The following is a 19,030-nucleotide window of genomic DNA, read 5'->3' as shown; positions in this document are numbered from 1 at the left end:
GGATGAGCTCACTTTCTGCACAGCCCGCCTGCCATAAAAGCAGAACATACTCTGTTAAACTCTTTGCCGATGTGACTCATGAAAATACGCAGGCGCCAAGTGTTTTATTAATTCTTTATTGTGTTTGGGAAAATTCTTGGAACACACAGATCCCTTTTCAATCAGTTCCCCTCTTTTCAAATGGCTGCATGAGATTTGGATTTTCCCCGGTTCCCCTATTTTTTTTCTCCTCCTTGTCCACTATTTTTCTGCTTTCTTCTTCTCTCCCTGTAAAAGTTTTTTGGGTGTGATTTTGATGTTTTTCTCCTCTGTCATACTCTCTCTCGCAGGTCATTTTTTTTCTTTTCTTCAGCTTTTTATTTTATTCCCAACGTACTACTTCATTTTATTTCTTGATGTTCTCACTACTGGTGAGAGTCAAGAGTTCAGAAGTTAATGCAACCCCAAAATATTATAGCGAGGGCCAGATTTGTATTTCCAGAAGACCATTTGTTTAGACCATTTTTATTCTATGCTGTATTTAGTCCAGTTTCTAATTATTTCATCCTGTGTCTTATTAATTCCATTTAAAAATAAATACATAAATAATTAAATAAAATGTATATTTAAACAAATAAACAAATAAATACATATCCAAATACATAAAACTGTTTTAAAATGAATAAAATATGCCTTTTAAAAATATAAGTAAATATATTTAAATGTATAATCATTAATTTAAATAATAATCTTTGTTTAATTTCAGAAAATATACAATACTTGATTTGTCCTATCTGGTAATAAATAAATGAATAAATAAATAAGGAATTAAATAAATAAAATATTTAAAAAACATGTACATAAAAATGAATATATGCATTTTAAAAAATAAATATATTAAAATATATATAAATCATAAACAAAATAATCTTACCTTAATCTGAGAAATAATCTGAGAAAATGTACAATATTTTCAAGATTTGTCTTATCTTATTTCATCTTATCTCATATCTTAATTGACTGTTTTAGCATATAATTATATCTGATTATATTTCATGCCTTTTATATGACAGTAGAAATTAAGCATTTCAATTGGAATATTGGAATAGAAATCTGTAACATTCCCGGTGGATATAACACAAATATTTCCCAATGACTGATATGCGTGGAAAATGTAATTATGCTATCATTTTAGTTCACATTAACGCTTTTACTTCAGCAAATAGCACATTTGGCCTGAGAGCGAGCAGCTCCACTTCGCTTCAGTTGTGAAGAATTTATCCTATGCTGCCTCACGGTGATTTCAACAATGTGTGGTTTTGAATGCTGAGCCCTAAATGATATCTGTTACATATGGAACAGTTCTGAGGGGTCATGGACGGAGCTGCAGCAGCAGCGGGAGGGGGTTTTGGGAAGGGGGGCAATATGGGCAGGGATGGGTTCGAGGGCACACAGTCTCTGATGAAAACCAGACCTGGAGAAAAAAAGAGTGGGAGGGGGGAGATGGCAAGGCCTTGTTGTGGCTGGTTATGGGCGTGTGCCTATCTGCAGAGCTCCTTCCTTAGACGTGGCCACCCTAGCTTGGATGCACATGTGGAAGAGTTTACTGTAATGGAACTCTAAATTAGGGGTGGTTTGAAGCTGCCTGCAGCGGTAGGCTGTAATTAACGGGCTCTGCTGAAAGAAACAGAACCAGAGAGGCTGGAGAGAGTGTGTTTTGTGTGTGTGTGTGTGTGTGTGTGTGTTGGGCAGATGTGTACATGGAGCCATGAAAGAAAAATGGCACATTTTGAGGGAGAAAATATCTGTTTTAGCATGTATTAATGAATGTGTTTTTTATTTTATTTTTATGTTGGATTTTAACTTTTTTTCTAAGAAACTGTTTAATCATGTCTGCATCGCTGATTTTTTGCTGCTTTTTGAATGCACTTTTTGTAGGTTAAACAATTAAAAAAATCTATGATTAAAACTATCTTATAAACTGTCTTTAATCTAGTAATTTAATGAATTGATCTGTGAAAATGATTTATATCAATTTGTAAATAAAATTCTCAGTTGTGGCATTAGTTGCACAATTTGTAAAACAATTTTAAAATAAAATAAAAACATTAGTTCACTTGGTTGCTGTGTCAGTGCAGAGCTGGAGATGAAATATGAGTGATGCGTTACGGAAACAAAGCAAAATCAATAAATATTACATGGTTTTATATCCATTTTAAAAAAAAATATGACTGTCCTTCGGCTGTGGTATCATTTGCACAATTTTTAAAACAATTTAAATATATATATATATATATATATATATATATATATATATAAATATATAAATTTATTATTATTATTATTGTATTATTATTATTATAACTACTATTATTATTTTTTAAATAGTTCTTTTGATTACAGTGTCAGTAAAGAGACTGAGAGGAAATAAGAGATATGTGAGGAAAACAGGAAATTAAATCAATCAGTAAATATTACGGTTTTTATTGTGTTTTCGGATAAAGAAATAAGTAGCTAAAGTTTTACCTTAGTAAGACAAAGGAGCCTGCCATTTTATTTCAAAAGGTTTAAAATGTCATTTCCACCCCAGAATTTAGTTAAACACAAACCTTAACTTGATGTGTGATGGAAGAGACGTCTAGAAAAATTTACCAAAAAAAAAAGACAAAGAAGTCTTAGTCCTGTTATGCCTGCCTATCCACTGTTGGGCATTGTTAGTAGACAAATGAAACTAATAAAAGTTTGAAAATGTATTTTAAGTGCCCAAGAAAACCTCTTGAGGTATATGTGTGTGTGGCACTTGGAAAGAGGTTTCTAAGGGTTACATTATGTGGATTACAGTAGAGCTGTGTGCATCTGTTATGGAAAGGGAGCACAGTATTTCTCTCAAAGACTATGTGTTCAGGTGCAACTGTATGAATGTGTGTTTTGGAAAGCCCAGGCTTCTTTCCTGGCCACAGTGCCTCCCCGTAGTGCCCCCCAGTGCCCGGACTCCGTCACTGAATCTGTCTGCTTTTTTATTTCTCTCAGCTTGGTCAATGTTTATGCTGAATACATGAGCATGATTTTCCCCTTGATTTTTGCCCTGATTCTCAAACCACAGCACTTCCAAAAAGCGCTGAATTCTTTGGCTCAGCCCTTTTTTTCAAAAACCACATTTAAACAACAAGCCGCCAGCACCACCCACCCGTAAAAATCACTCAAGGGAGAAGGAACAAAAAACTGAAAGGGACATCCCAGCATTCACTAGTGCAGTGGTGAAGATGTTGTTTATTGAAACGTGTGCGTAAGAGAGACGTAAAGCAGGATTTGCATTCACTGCCAAAAATCATTTTGTTTTCCAGTACAAATACCTAAACATCCTTAAAACAAGACACAATGTTTTTGAGAAGCAAAACTGTATAATATATCAAGACATCATGCTTTCTTGTTTTAAGTATCAGAGGTTTCTGGTTTTATTTTTGACCAACTCCTTGTGTTTGTGAGAGAAATTGAATGGAAGCGTGATCGAAAAGATGCCCAACAATTTGGACAACAATTGTTGGCTGCACCTTCTTCCTTTTACTCCTTCTCTTACAGTTCCTCTCCAGCTCTCATCTTGGGGCCTCAGGTCCGTGAGAGGCCGACTGTAGTCGTGCAGGGCTGAGAGACTGGCAGCACAAACAGAGAAGCTCTTTCTTGTGGAGTTTGGGTGATTTAAATCATATGGAATAGCCTGGAAACACCACAAACGTCTGGACACCTTTCAAAACGGAGCAGAAAAGAGTGCTCTCTTCTCCCTCCCTCTGTTTCTCTTCTCCTGCCTCAACCGAACTTTTTTCTAACCGCTTTTTTATTTTCTTCCCTCCCCTTCGTTTCTTTTTTTGCGCTCTTTCTTTTCCTCCCTCCGTTTTCCCTCAGACTCCACCCTCCTCTCAAACACACAAGCGCTGCTGGGTTGTTGTTAAACTGATGCGAGAAACTCTCAGATTGCTGTTTGTGCTATGTTAGGGGTTCTTAAAAGATTAGTTCACCCGGAAATGAACATGCTGTTATCATTTATTCATGCTCATGTCGTCCCACCACCTTCATTTCATTTCACAATGTAATAGTCACATTTTCCATGCAATGGAACTGGAGCTGTCGAGCTTCATAAAGGATGCGAAAGCACCAGAAAAGTATGATTTGTGCACTATATTTCTAAAGCTGCATGATAGCTTTGTGTGAGGAACAGACAAAGAATATATTCTCTGAAGGCCTTGACATCTGCTTCATATCCTTGATGGATTAATGAGGGAACTAAGTGAACAAATCATTCTTCTGAGTCGTTCTTTTCAGTGAATTGGCTGACCTGATTCACAAAACCAGACTTAATGATTCATTCTCGAATTGTTCTGGTCTATTTAACCCACTCAGAGTCAGTGATTCAATCACAAGTGCTCTCAGATTCACCTGAGTGAAAAATTTTGAGTGAATAATGAAGAAATAAAGTCATCTGGGTTTTGAGCTGCTTAAGTTGAGAGTGAGTAAATGCGCAGTTTGCCGTTTATGTGGATCTTTGACTCATTGAACTGTTTTACTGTTTATAATTCTTTGTAAAAAGTGCTTAACTTATCATATATGTTTCCTCCTGAAGGTATGTCCTGTTGTATGAGTGGAAGCCGAGCCATGACGCAGACCTGAGAAGTTTGCCAGCGTTGTCACACAGGCAGTTGAAGCGCACGACAGGCCCGATCAGCCTTTGGCAACCAAACCTCGCCATGGCAACCAACCGGGAACGGCAGGTGGGTCACATGACCGGCTTCCCACCTGCTGTTTACCCCTTTGCCTTCAATTCCATGCGGAGCCACTCCCCCTTCGACCTGCTGACCAATAGCAGCCTGTTTGGACGGTTTGGGGCGGACCTTCCCAAAGAGATGGCAGCATTGTGTGAGTACTGAACCTGTTCTGCATTAGTTTATTGCTGTTAGGATACTGAATGCAGTTTTCCTTTAGGTTCTTAAAAAAGGCACTTTAGGCACTGGGAGGGATTACTTTTTATTTCTTGAATTTATTATTATTATTATTATTATTATTATTACGTCATGAAGATCTTAGATGGTTTTTATTATTCCTACATCATTAAATTTAGCTACTTTTCAAATGCATTTTATGCATCCCTGAAGATATGCATCTTCCACCGTAAGAATATAAATGTTTACTTTTTTTACGTGCTTTAAAAATATATATATATGTAAAACAGAATGCATTTTGCACCAGTATAATGCAACATGTAAAATAATGTGCTAGGGATGTTCATTTTGGTTATTTTTCCTAACAGACGAACGCTCGTTACACGGATTATTTAAAAATTTCGTTCTTGGGGATTCATTTTACAGAACATGAGGATTCACATGGTCTTCATATCACATCACACACCTGCAGCGCTTCTTCGAGCGGATAAAAACATAATAAAGCTATGCTATATATATAGAAAATGAAGAAAATGAAAGAAAAACTGTGCATCAAGTAGCCTAGTATGTAGTCTATTTTTTGTGCTGCGTGAAAGGAAACCAGACGGCAAAAATCGACATCCAATTTTTCTTTAGTCTTATTTTACAAAAGCACAAAGATTTGTTTTTATTTTGAGTGTACACAAATAAAGGCAAACCTTTTACAATTCCTATTACCTTTATGACAAAAAGGAATAGTTGCTTCCACTGTTAGAAGGAAACAAATAGCGTAGCTATGATTACAGTGATTATTATAATGTGTGTAAACATTTCGGTCTGCATTAGGCCTATTTATGAAAAGTGAAAGTCGTGACATCTGCCAAGTATAGTAAGATCCCAGGGAGCAACTGGGGGTTCAGTGGCTTGCTCAAGGGCACTTCATCCGTGGGTATTAAGGGTAGAAGAGAGCGTTGTTCATTCACTCTCACCACCTACAACTCCTGCCAGCAACAAGCAAAAAAATGTGTACCTGTGCATATATTAACCATGCAGCTAAACTTTTTAAATATTTTGATAAAAAATATTTTTTAAAAAAAAGAAGAATAAGTTTAAAACGTTTTTTAAACTGTTTATCTGATTGTATTAATTGGTCAAAATTCTTACAGTCGGTTAACGGTTAACCAGTTAACATGAACATCCCTACACTGCACGATAAATTGCATGCCATTATCATGTGCATCTCGTAACTAATGCTGGTTCTGTAACTAGTAGTAAATCTTCTTCACATGCTTTCAGATGGAGCGCCATTTACTACACAGAGCTGTAGATCACTGACAAGCTACGCAATATTGCGTTCATAATTGCAGATGAATCGCCTTTGTGATGGAGATTTACTACTAATCACAGAACTGGCTTTACTAACGAGATGCGCATGACAATCATGTGATTTATCATGCAGCCCTAGTGTGCCTGTTACATTACCTGTGATCAGATTTATGACTAATATTACATCCAGTTTAATCAGACTAGATTTGTGGGATTGTGGGATACGTGCACTATGCATTGTTGGATGCTGCACAATTTAGATAAAGTAGTGGGCCAAGCATTCAGTGTGTAAAGATACATAGTATGAGCAGTTTGATATTTCTGAAACATGTTTGTTTACTGTGAATAAGGAAGAAGAGAAAGAAAACTGTTGAAATAATTAAAAGAGAGGTGACTCTTTTACTGTAATGTTCTTGGTTCTTTCAAGTGTTTGTAGCTACCGTAGCTAGTCTTGTTCCCTAGAAAAAGGGACATTTCCTAAAGATGTTTGACTCCAGAGAGAAAATGTTCAGCATTTTAGCTCTATAGTCACAGGGGGCGCTGTTTTACATCTGACAGCAGAAGGAAAGTGTGTGAGAGAGGATAGAGAAACAACAGATGGCTGAGAGACAGGAAAAGAGCCATTTAACAGACATTTTATTCAGCAAAAAATACTTTTTGTCGGTTCAATACATCAAGTTTTTACATTTTATAGCGTTCCAGAAAAAGAGTGGGTTTCTCAAACCAGCTGTCACAGTTTTTCAACAAGAGATATTCTTTGTTTTTTTTTTTTTTTCTTAGCTGAGGTGTAGTACATTCACTGGCTCTTTAGATCCAGAATGTGTTTTGAAGAATGCAAGACGTCTGTGGATTTTCTTGTTTAGACAGTAGCTTAGGGGAAAACACAAGCCACAGACATCTGAAATCTCATCTCACGTCCTGAGGGGAGAATCTGTGATGGGTTTGGATGGCAACAACAAAGCAGAAGACTCTGCGTTCCCCCTCCTCAAAACACACACAAGCACGCACAGATATACACTACTCACCGTCTCCTGCTGTGCCTCTTTTACTCCTCTGCAAGTCTGAACAACACTCCAGCCTTTTAGATGTCAATCAGTACCCAGCCCCCTACAGCTGCCCACCTAATCCAATAGGGATTCACAGAGAGAGGCAGAAAGACAGAGCAAGGGAGGGGTGATGGAAGTACCTCGGGATGACGTCCTGGTGCGGTGGAATCCAAGAACACACCCTTCTGTGAAAACAATCTGACAGATACACAACAAACAAGTCTCTTCTGTATCCTGGTCATGAAAATTAGAAACATATTTCACCTTGCATATGCAGACGACCTGAATATGAAATTGCATTTGTGGAAAACATGTTGTAAAAAGTCACATGAATGTTTGAAAATCTGGCAAGTTATTGGAGGAGCTTGACGAGGCAGATGTTGATTAGCATGCATTAGTTTTAACATCATTTTGAAGCCGGCGTAAAATTAGAATTAACCTTGTTTACATTTCTGTTTTACTTCCAATTTTTTTCCTCTCTGCTTTTAGTCTAAATTATAAAACATACTCTTCCTCTGAAACTATTTTCCTTTCCGCACAACATCGACATTTTGTTTTCGACATCGATAATAATAAGAAATGTTCCTTGAGCAGTTAAATCAGCATATTAGAATGATTTCTGAAGGATCATGTGACACTGAAGAATGATGTAATGATGCTGAAAATTCAGCTTTGCATCACAGCAGTGGTGGTAAGTAACGAAGTAAAAATACTTTACTACTTTACTTTTACCAACCCTGCATCACAGGAATAAATTACATTTTAAAATATATTCAAATAGAAAACAAATATTTGAAATTATTGCACATTAGTGTTGTTTTTACTGTATTTTGATCACATAAATGCAGTCTTGGTGAGCATAAGACCCCCAAATTTTTGAATGGTAGTGTATAACATCCACTTTTCATGATCCAATCAAGTCCCAGGCCTTTTTTAATCTGTTTCAGACTGAAATCTGTAAAAATTTGGTTGCAAACGGTAATTCATGTTGATTTTTAAAAGTCAAATTAGGTAATTTTTTAGGAAACCATTTCTGCCTCTCTCTTTTTGTTTACATATCCAAAAGCACATCGGGCCCTAAGCAATACCAGGAATTGGGTGAGAGTCGAGACCACAGAGGCCCTAATTTGCTTTTGGGAACGCCGTTTGACATTCTTTTTAGACAGGCATGTCACAAGTTGTTTTACTGAGCCATTCTCATCCCTGGTTCTGAGACGAGAGGAAATGAAGGAAGACGAGCAACCGGCCCAGTGCTCTTATTGCTTTTTTGCGGGAGTTGGTTTATCAGGCCTCTTCATTGTGGTCAGAGCTGTCTGTCGGCTAGACTGTGAAAATTCCCAGCTCATAAAGACCTGACATACTGAGATCCCTTTCTTTAAATCTGCAGTAGGTAACTTTTGACGCTCTAGCAGTTAATAAACAGAACTGCTTGTGTCTTGCGGAAGAACATCGTAGCCGGAGCTACTTCTCTCTGTTTATGTCTATGAAGAATCACAAAGGTACTGGGTTACTCCGCCGCGGTGCCCCCGAAGCAAAATTTATTATAGGTATACCCTAGTGATTCAGGACAAGCTAAAAACACGGTTTGGAAAATGGATTCATGATGTACTCGCTTATTATGTACATTTTTCTACATTTTGAACACAAACAAAGTTACGGACCGCAGCTCTGATTGGTTGTTTTTTACCGGGAGCGGATGACTTTCTGCAAATGGAAATAGGACCACTGGGAGGAGCCAGAGGAGCTTGATTTTTTACACAGATTATCTGTCTCATATTCTACTGTCAGGACATAATGACAGGTTTAAATAAAAAAATGTAAAAAATATATTTTTACAAAAGTTCCCTACTGCAGCTTTAAGTGCGTCTGTGTTATTAGTCCTGCATTCTTCCCTTGACCAGTAAGTATTATTTCCAAGAGAAGACTGTCATGCTTTTGGCGTACTTCAGATAGGTTTGTTCAAGCACCTTCCAGAGATGTGCAGCTAGCACAGAGCTCTTAGATATACTGATCTCACACTGACAGCTGACACTATGACTATTTTTAAAACTGAAAAAAAAAAAAACTTTTTTTAAATTCTGTTGCAATGTTTTGCAGTAACACAGTGATAAAGTGTACAATGTTTGGACATTTACTTTTATGCATTTGACAGATGCTTTTATCCAAATTGACTTCGAGCCAATAGGTTTTGTCAAACTTGCGCATTCCCTGGTAATTGACCCCATGACTTTGGCACAGTTAGCGCCATGCTCTACAGTTTGAGCTACAGAAATTTTGTCACAAAATCAGAGACCTTGCCCTTGAAATGGTGATCTGTCTCATATTTTTATACATATTCTTATACCAGATGAAAACGGATACATTTCCTTACACCAGCAGTTCTCAACTACAGGGGAAAAACAAAAAGTGTTATATTAGTATCGTTAAATTATTGTTTATTGTTTGTTACATTTATTATACTTTTTATTTCATTAATATTTTGAATTAGTTTTTATTTTTATATTTTTTCATAATGTGTACATGTATATGTTAAAATCCTGAAATCGAGTAACTAAAGTAAATGAGTTGGAAATGGTAATTCACAATGACTTTTAAAAAAGCAAACTTAACTAACTGGAGATAATTTCTGCTTCAATCTGGCTGGTTTGTGTCCCCAAAAGCAATGCTAAATGCAAATAATACAATAATATAATTATATATTGAATTTGTTTTTGTTTTTATATTTTCATAATTTTATTTTTATTTATTTATTTATTCTAGTTTTTGTAGTTTTGTTATGTACAGTATATGTATCTGCAGTGTGTTTTTCAGTGGCAGGTATTCATTTTTTTTTAAACCATTCCTAGTCAGCATGGAAATTCATTGCTGTAGTCTCTTGCTGTATTTGTTTTTTAGAATGTTTTTTTTAGCATTATTTTTGGCATATAACACAGAGTTTTCTCTGTTTTACTCAAAGCTTGTGATGATAAAATGTCCATGTGCGGAGCTCCGCTGTTGCTTTGACACTGAGTATGTAAAGCAGCTGTGCACGTGGGGCCACCGGTCACTGCGTGTGAGGCTCCGAGTGGGAGTCTTACGTGCCGGCGTGCAGAAGCCGTTATCAGTTGATCCCTGTCATTATCGGAGCTCTTCAAACAAACAGTTGGAAGCCCATTATCAGCACTTACCATGTGATAGCATCTCAACTGAGCTCTCAAAAAAACGCTCCTGAAACCTTTTACCAATCAGGGGAGGAGGCCTCAGTTCAAGCCGCCAAGAGGGATGTTTTGAAAGGCTGCTTGGTCATTTCCTTTAACCAGACAGAAACCGTGTGGCTTTAATCTAATAGTCCTGCTAGGGCCGTGCACGGTCCAGCTGTCTCTCTTGCGCTCTCGCCACACATATCAATGATATTAGTTCCATTTCGGGCTTGCGAGCTCGGGTTTTTATTGTTGTGACTGGGGCCAAGCTGTTGTGTGAAGGCATTTGAATTGTATAAAAAAGAACAGCATGCTTGTTCCAGCTTGTCATCGAGAGAAAGGCAAACATTTTGTTGTTCGCTGCCCCCACAGGAATGAATCAGTACAGTCACACACTTTCACACAGTAAAAGCATAAATATGTGTAGCCTACTTATTGCAGTCTTATATAGCTTTTGTGGATGGTTATATAATTGAGACCATATCTGGTGATTTATTTGCATATGGCAAATGGATTTAAAGGCTCCGGGAGATGTGAAAGTGGAACATTATATGATAAGGACTGATTTTAGGGCTGCACAATAAATCAAATAAATAATTTTGATTATTATTTAGACTGCAGTAATTCGTAAAATGACGAGTACAGCATTCAAAGTTTATTTTATTTTATTTGTTCCTCAATTTTGCAGTTTTTGCCTCAATTCTGCTTTTTTAAACAGACATATTGACTGCGTGAAAGCAGAGACTTTTAAATGAGTATATAAGCCTTTCAAGTAATGGTCTTAGTTAACAATTTATCTATTTTGCGATCTGATCTACAAATGAGTGTTTTATGCACTTATTTTTCTTTTAGTACCAAAGTGAGAAGCATTGAATGTTGTGTAACTTGCTTGCAATGTAGATAGGGCAGCAATATACACTGCAGTAAAACAAGGTGTAGATACAGTGTAAATATGAGGTTTATTTTAATAGCTTTATTTATTAGAATGGGTTTCAAGCATTATTACACTGATCGTTTTCTGTGTCATTTCTGTTCAGGGGTTTTGATTTTTATGCTGCTAAGAGGACCTTGATTTAGTATAAAAATGCAAAAGACTTAAACATTTGGTCATTTTCAACAATTCATTATATTTATGATGTAATTGTCAGTAAATTAATATCAATTAAAAACATTATAATTGTGATTATAATGTCATGGGAAATAATTAACAGTTATGATTTTTATCATAATCGTGCAGCCCTAAGTGATCACACATAGAATACAGGATCGTTGAAAGGAAAAGTGTTTATAAAAGAGGAAAAAACGGGTCTGTGTCAGTAAAAGGGCAAGGCACAAGTACTACATTGTATCTTATTTATTTACAGAAACATTTTCCCGTCAAAGTGTTGGCTTTCCTTCACAGCTGGCATGAGTTTGTTTGCAAGAGGGATTAAACTGAAATGAGAGAAATGCATGTGTCTGAACACTTCACCATTTCCTCCGAGGTCCCACCATCTTTCATCTCCACCTCTGCTTTCCTGCCAGGTTCCTCTCCTTTCCATCACTCATCACCACCAGCACTTACTTCTACTGTAAACAGTCAGAGTCTGAAACCTTCTGGTGGATGAATCAAATATCTAAGGATCTTAATATTCTTCTTGTGCATTTTCCAATATGTTGTTTGATGGTTTGACTTTTAAAGTTAAAGTTAAAGTTTGGCTGGAAGCTGATGAGGTTGGCCAATGATCAACATCAAATGGTATTCAAGAACACATTATACTTTCTTAATATGGCATATTTTCCGATTGAGGAAGTGGAAAAAATGTAGGCCAGGACTTGATTTTATCCAGTGGGAATTGACTGGATTATGAACAGTGGGCGTTTTGCACCAGAATAGAGGCAGAAGTGAATACAAGTTTGCAGTTTATCACAACACGACTGACACTCATGTTTGAGGAAGGTCAAGGTCACTCAGAAGAGCATCTCAGTGATTCTCAGTGCTAACAATTCTTTTTCAAATCTAGTCTTTATTGGTTATTATTAACTGGAAAAATGTTTTCCAGTTAAAATATCTAAATTTATAAAAAGACTTCTTTTCACAGATTGTATCTTGAATATAACGGTCATTTGACTCACTGATCTGGCAGATTTTTCACTTGTTTTTACCTGGTTTATACCTTAAAATCTGCCAGTACAGTAAGACAAAATACACATATAATAAAGAATGATTTTCTGAAAATAAGTCTTGGTATCTTCTACAGTGTAGAAACTAAACTAAAAAGACAAACGAAAAAGTAAATTAAGAAGTAATGTTTCACTATTAGTAATATATATATATATTGTTATTATATATTGCAAAATACATTTAAATAAACATGACGTTTTTAAGTAGAAAAAAAGAAATGAAAATGTACTCCAACAACCTTTGTTTTATTTGCAACTTTAGAAAATATTTTTATTTTATATTTACCTTGTATACATATAATTATTTGCACTGACACATTGTTCACACACAGTTTACTTTGCTGCCCTTTATTGATAGAGGATTGTTCTATTTTTTATTCTTTAGTATGCTCTCTGTATTGCTGTAGCCACATATGCAATGCTATGCCCTTTATGTAAAAGGGAACCCATAAAGTCTTTGTTAATATTTTGGCCACAACTGCCTCCCACACTAGTCTGTTTTCGGGAGAGTTGGCGTAACCGCAGTCCGAGTGGGAGACCGAGTCAGGAGTGGCCTCACTCTGCCAGGTCATTAAGAGCTCAGTTTGGGAATTTTGCAAATTGTTCACAAATGGAATCTCAGCTTGACTGACTTTATCCCTAAAATCCGGCGGATTACTTTCCTCTCCTCTGCCCCTTCTATAGTCCTCCAATCCTGTGTGGATTTCCTTCCTTGATCCCACTGTTCTAGGCAGACATACTGAAGCGGAGGTGAGAGACGGTTTGTCAGGATGAGGTACAGAGTGTGAGCGAGCATTGAAAGGTAAAGAGTGCACCAGCATGTTAGCACGATGACAGATGAAGATAAAGAGCGTTGAGAAGGGGGCGGAGCTTCACTGCTTGCAACATGCAGGACTGGGCACGTGCAGTATGAGGATTCTGCCATGGCGACATGGAATGGGAGGGGCTTCCTAGTGGAAGCAGGGAGAGAAATTGTCAAAAGGGCGTGGCCTCAAAGTTAAAGAGAGGAGTGGGTAACTTTTTGCCAGTCAATCATTACAATCATGTGGTTTCCAATTTTGAATACTTCATGTCAAAAGTCGTGAGAATACTAAAGAAGCAGGAATACCTAGAGAGAGGATGAATTGGGAGGTGGGAGAGAGAAACAGGCACAGAGATAGAGCGAAGGCTTGTTTGAGAGATGGCCAAGTTTGATAAGTTTGTGAAAAGTTTTACTGTTTCTTTTTTATATGGCGCAAAACACGAGGAGGCCGAGTGAGGACTGGAACAGCCTGTCTTCTAGATCTGTTTTCCCCTCGGGTCAAGTCTTCAAGTGACACTTCCAGAATCTCGGGGGGAAATGTATTGTGTGGACAAGTCAGGATAAGATTACATGTCTCCTCGGAGCCAGACATGTGTACAATATTGCTCGAGGTGGACGCCATGATGAATGTCCGAGTGATGGCATTGAGATGGGAGTTTTGGAACTGATTTAAGTCTCAAGCGGCTAATGATTTTAAAGTAGTTACATTTCAGTCACACAACTTAAAAATGTTACTTTAAAAAATATATATATTAAATATAATTTTTTTAAATATAATCAAATTGAACTTTTATTAACTTTAAGTATTTAAAATGCTGCACGGAAACTTTTAATAGCATTTATTTATTTATAATGTTTTTACAACAAAATAAAATGAAAAAAATATTTTACAGATTTTAAAAACATTATTTGTTTTAATTAATTTTTAAAGAAAATTTTTAACTTTTTAATTTTAAATATTATGATTATTAAATTATTATTATTATTATTTATTTAATTAAAATTGTTATTATTTATTTTATTTTATAAAATTTAACTATTTTTATTTATTTATTTATTGTTACATTTCATACATTTTATAAAATTACACATTTGATTTGACACATTTTGAAACTAGCATTTATTTTCATTTTTCAAATCCAATATAGAACTATTGTTGTTTTAATTGATTATTATTATTTTTTGTATTTTTATTGATTTATTTCTGACTTATTTTGGAGCTGTTCTCACATTACTGACAATGTAGCTATGTTAGTAGCTTCGCTAATTTTACCTAATTGCTGAACTGGTGTTAGCAGCTACAGTTGCTCATGTGAGCCTCATATGCCAGGAATTCTGGAATGCGTCAATTTGTTTAAACATCCATACTTTTGTATAGGCTATGCTGTTGAGATCAAGCATTGTAGAGTGTTTAGTGTGTGTTTCATGACTCAAAATGTGTGTTTGAATTGTTTTTTGCATGTGTGTCAACATCTCCGTGTTCCCTGAGGGAGCTACAAGGACTAGTTGTTGTAATTTGAGGCGTGTGTGCACAGACGGAGCTGAAATGAAGTGGTGTTCTGTGTCTCTGTCATCACTGGCAATCTGTCTGGACATATCCATGCACACAGAAACACATGACTCTCTGTTGCTTACACTCTGCACAGACTTCCTGAGCTGTATAACATGCTGCACGGATCTAAAAACTAGCAGAATAGGCAATGCATGCTCAATCAATCCTTCCTATAAACATTTCAAGCCCCAGGGGAAATTTTCTTGCTCCGAGGTTGCTCTTTCATAGCTCAGGAGACATTATGAAGTTTCATTTAAAGGGTAGTTCATCCAAAAATGAATATTCTGTCACTTACCCTCATGTTTTTCCAAACCAATTTGTTTAGATTTTTTTCTCTTTGATACTTACATTTTTTATATTGGGTTAAAAGACATTTAATATTCAGTATTATGATTGATAAGACTGCACTGACACTATTAGGATGAGAATAAAACATAAAGTAATTGAGCTGAGTATACTATAGAGCTGCTTTTTAGTTGAACTGCACTGAAATAAAGTGGTGAATCAATTTTCACTCAAAAATTGCTAGCAAATTTCACAAAAGAAATGGCACAACAAATCAAATGTGAAATCTTGAAGACTTGAATAGTATTTTCTTGCAAAACATACTCCAGTAATCTTTATTTTATTTGTAACCTTTAAATATATATATCTTCTTGAGCTCACTCTGTCAGTGAGCTATACTGAATCAAATCGAACTAAATCGAGTTTATTCAAAGCGGATTGTATTCATTGCATAGTTTAAGAAATGTGCAACATTAATAATGTAATTTTCTTGTTTAATGCTGGGAAGCTGCTTTGAAGCAATCTGTATTATATAAAGTGCTATATAAATAAATCTAACTTGGCTCGAGTTGAGAGTCAGTAGCATCCAAAAACACTGGACATCATTCATTTTCATTGTATGAAAAAAAAATTAATGTTTCAAAATATTTTCTTTTATTTCTGAGAGACGAAAGTCATACAGATTTGGAATGACATCAGGGTGAGTAAACGATGAGAGAATTTGTATTTTTGGATGAGCTATCCCTGTTCCAGATGTCCTACTTTTAAAAATGCAAACGGATGCAAAAGTTTTAAAAGGTTTTTATCCTCAGGATAAAAATCTGAGAAGCAGGCGGCTTGGAAAAAAATAGTCATCATTCGCCGTCCATTTAATCTCTTTGCTGTCTATGAGAAACAGTTGAGATATTAAAGAGATCTCTTTTGTGATTTGTCATTCCTTTGAGGCCACACACAGGCAAACCAGTCTTGCCTAATATCTCTAATGCATTGTGTCTGCTATCTGAGGTCCACATCAGTGAGTCATGCGGCAGTTAAACTGATTCTGAGGCCCGGTGACTAGACGCCTGACATCGGCTCATCTGGTGCGGCTCGTCTGGCCTGGAAAGCAGAGATGACAGGGAACCAGCTAAGTGAGATGGATTTCCAGCAGATCTGGGTCTGTTTGTCATCTGAGTTTTGTCACATGACAGGAAGGAGGGAACAGTGAACGAGCGGGCGAGCGAGAAAGAGAGAGAGAGTTAGAGACAGAAGTATGGAAGAGCCAGGCCTTTAAGACAAAATTGTCTTTAAAGATGTTCCTCTGGGTTGTTTAAAAACTGTAGAAGGGTTGGACGAGTATAAGTTTGAAAACAGAAGGAAAACGAGGAAGTGAAGCAGAAGTGGTGGAGAGTGATAGGGAATAGCTTGGGCTCCAGAGAGAGAGATAGAAAGAGAGGGCGGGAGAGCAGGATAAGTTGGGGGAAAGTTAGTGGCCCAGTGGGGATTTCTTCTGGAGTTCAACCTCCTTGGCTGGGGCAGGGAGGGAGGGAGGGAGGGGGAGGAACTTGGGTCAGCACTATGAAGTTGGATTAAATGTCCAAGTCAACTTTTTTTCTTCACCCTCAGACTACACTAAACAGTTTCTAACAAAAGATTTTCAGCAGGAGAGAAGAAATCGCAGAGTTAGAGCTGTTTCTGTCTTCGAAGGACAATATGCAGGCACTTTTATCCACGAAGGAAAAAAACAATCAATTTATCACACGGGAGCCAAGCATTTAGGCAGTACCACAATATCAGATTTCATGAGTAAGAAGTGTATAGCTATGGAAAAAGTTGAGAACAGAGCTGAACAGAGAGTGAAAGAAAGAAGTATTTAATTGAAAAAAAAAGTCTGTGGTCATAAGGATTATTTTATATACATATACAATGCTGAAAATCATCATCATTTTTGTTTAATAAAAGTTTTAACATCCTCAATACTCAATACCACAAAATCAAATACTCATAAATTCAAAATAAAATTGTTTATAAAAATTGTATGTATAAAATATGTAAACATCCTTAAAATGGGATTAGTTCACTTGAGAAGCAGCCATCTATTTATTAATAAAATATATATTTTTTAGATTATATCTTGAGCTATTTGTTAATATTCATATAATTATTAAATATTTAAACCATTAAACTTTATGTTTTGTTATATTTAGATTTTACATTTTTGTGATAAAATAAATAAATAAATGATGATATTGAATATATACAGTACGTTTTTTGAAGAAATTGTATACTTTTATTCAGGAAGGACGCATTGCATTGATCAAAAGTTGCAGTAAAGACTTGCTACAAAAGATTTTTTTATTTCAAATAAATGCTGGGGTTTTTTTTAGTACCTATTAATCAAAGAACCCAGAAATGCATCAGAATTTCCACAAACGCATTATGCAGCAATACATTTGTAATAATATAAATGCAGATTTTTTCTTTTTATAAATGTTTTAAAGCGTGAACCTCAATAATTGTTTTTTTTACTTATTTCTGAAGCATCTCAAGTAAACTGATTTTTTTTTATTTTCTTTTTTTTTTTTTTAAGTATTTTTAGATATTTTACTAAAAAAAGAAAAGTTTTGCCCTTATACTTAAAAATACTTTGTTTTTATTAGAACACAGCTTCCTACTTCTACCATTGTACTTTTTGATCTGTTCCTTTGTCACACTTGGCCTTTATGACACAACAATTACATGAAGAACCTCAGTGTTGCAAGTGATGCACTTTACTGTCTGCTCAAACAAAAGGGCCATTAAAGTACCCTACTCTCTCTCTCTCTCTCTCTTGCTCTCTCCCCAACTCATATTCTCTTTCTCTCTCTCCTCCTTTCTCTCTCTCTCACTCTTTCTTCCTGTCTCTGTCTATGAGGGTCGCCTAAAGAAAATAAATGAGAACCATAACAAAGTCAAGAGCCACAAGATCAATAAACAGCCTAATGAATACCATTCTCAGCGCATGCCCCGACGTGCTCAGAGAAGGACTCTTTGTTTCTTTGTAAGTGTGAAAAAGCAAAGGGGGTTTGGGAAAATGAAAAGCAGAACTCCACAGAGTGGGAGATTGTGAGTGTATTTGGAAGGAAGGCCAGTATGTGTTTACGGAGAGCCTGACCAGCAGTGCAGATTGACAGGAAATAGTGTCTTTTCTTAGACGGCTGGGCCATACCACCATCAGAGGGCCGACAGGGGTGGGGAGAGGGGTGAAGATGGATGAGGCAAGGCCGAGACGCAGGCACCTCTGTTGCTTCTGGCATTGTGTTCAGCTGTTTGCTTGACTTGAACCCTGGTATGGCTCTGTCCACTCCCCAGCTGCTCACTTATTGAAAGCCATTGGCACTGACACTGGCAAAGCTATTTATTTCTTTGTTTTTTTTGTTTTTCAGGTCATGTAGTACTGATTGCCTGTGTGTGGTGGAGGTATATGTGGTTTATTAGGGGTAGGGGGAGTAATTTGTGGCAGCTAGGGTTGTGAGGGTTATTGTCAAGAACTTGTTGAATCAATTGGTAGTCTCTGAGCTGCTTGTTAATTGGTCTAGTACTTGTACATCAAACTCAATGATCATGGTCTTGAAAACATGAAAAACCAATTCCAGACCTGAATTTTCATTTCCAGACCTAGAAAGCTTGGGGGAATAAATAAAACCATAAATGGGAAAACACATGTTTCTTGTTGTGCTCTGCTCTGAAGGATATCTCGCCCGCATGTTGCCACAAATCACCAAATAACCTTAGTTTCTCTTATTAATGTACAAATGGCGTTAGTATGT

The 19,030-nt window shown here is 36.4% G+C and overlaps 1 protein-coding gene across 1 annotated transcript in view; it reads left to right on the top strand.

The window, feature by feature from the left end:
- The window catches only part of LOC113065707 (retinoic acid receptor gamma-A-like), a 49,988-nt gene that overhangs the window by 7,597 nt on the left and 23,361 nt on the right, over window positions 1–19,030 (top strand). Inside the window, exon 2 of the mRNA XM_026237178.1 lies at window positions 4,595–4,887. Coding sequence (XP_026092963.1) covers window positions 4,719–4,887 — 169 coding nt within the window. The 5' untranslated portion in view covers window positions 4,595–4,718. The remainder of the gene's footprint in view (window positions 1–4,594; window positions 4,888–19,030) is intronic.

The sequence above is a fragment of the Carassius auratus genome, chromosome 48 (genome assembly GCF_003368295.1).
Source record: "Carassius auratus strain Wakin chromosome 48, ASM336829v1, whole genome shotgun sequence".
NCBI classification, from domain to species: Eukaryota; Metazoa; Chordata; class Actinopteri; order Cypriniformes; family Cyprinidae; genus Carassius; species Carassius auratus.
The sequence above is the reverse complement of the archived record's forward strand: the minus strand, read 5'-3'. Positions and strand labels throughout refer to the sequence as shown.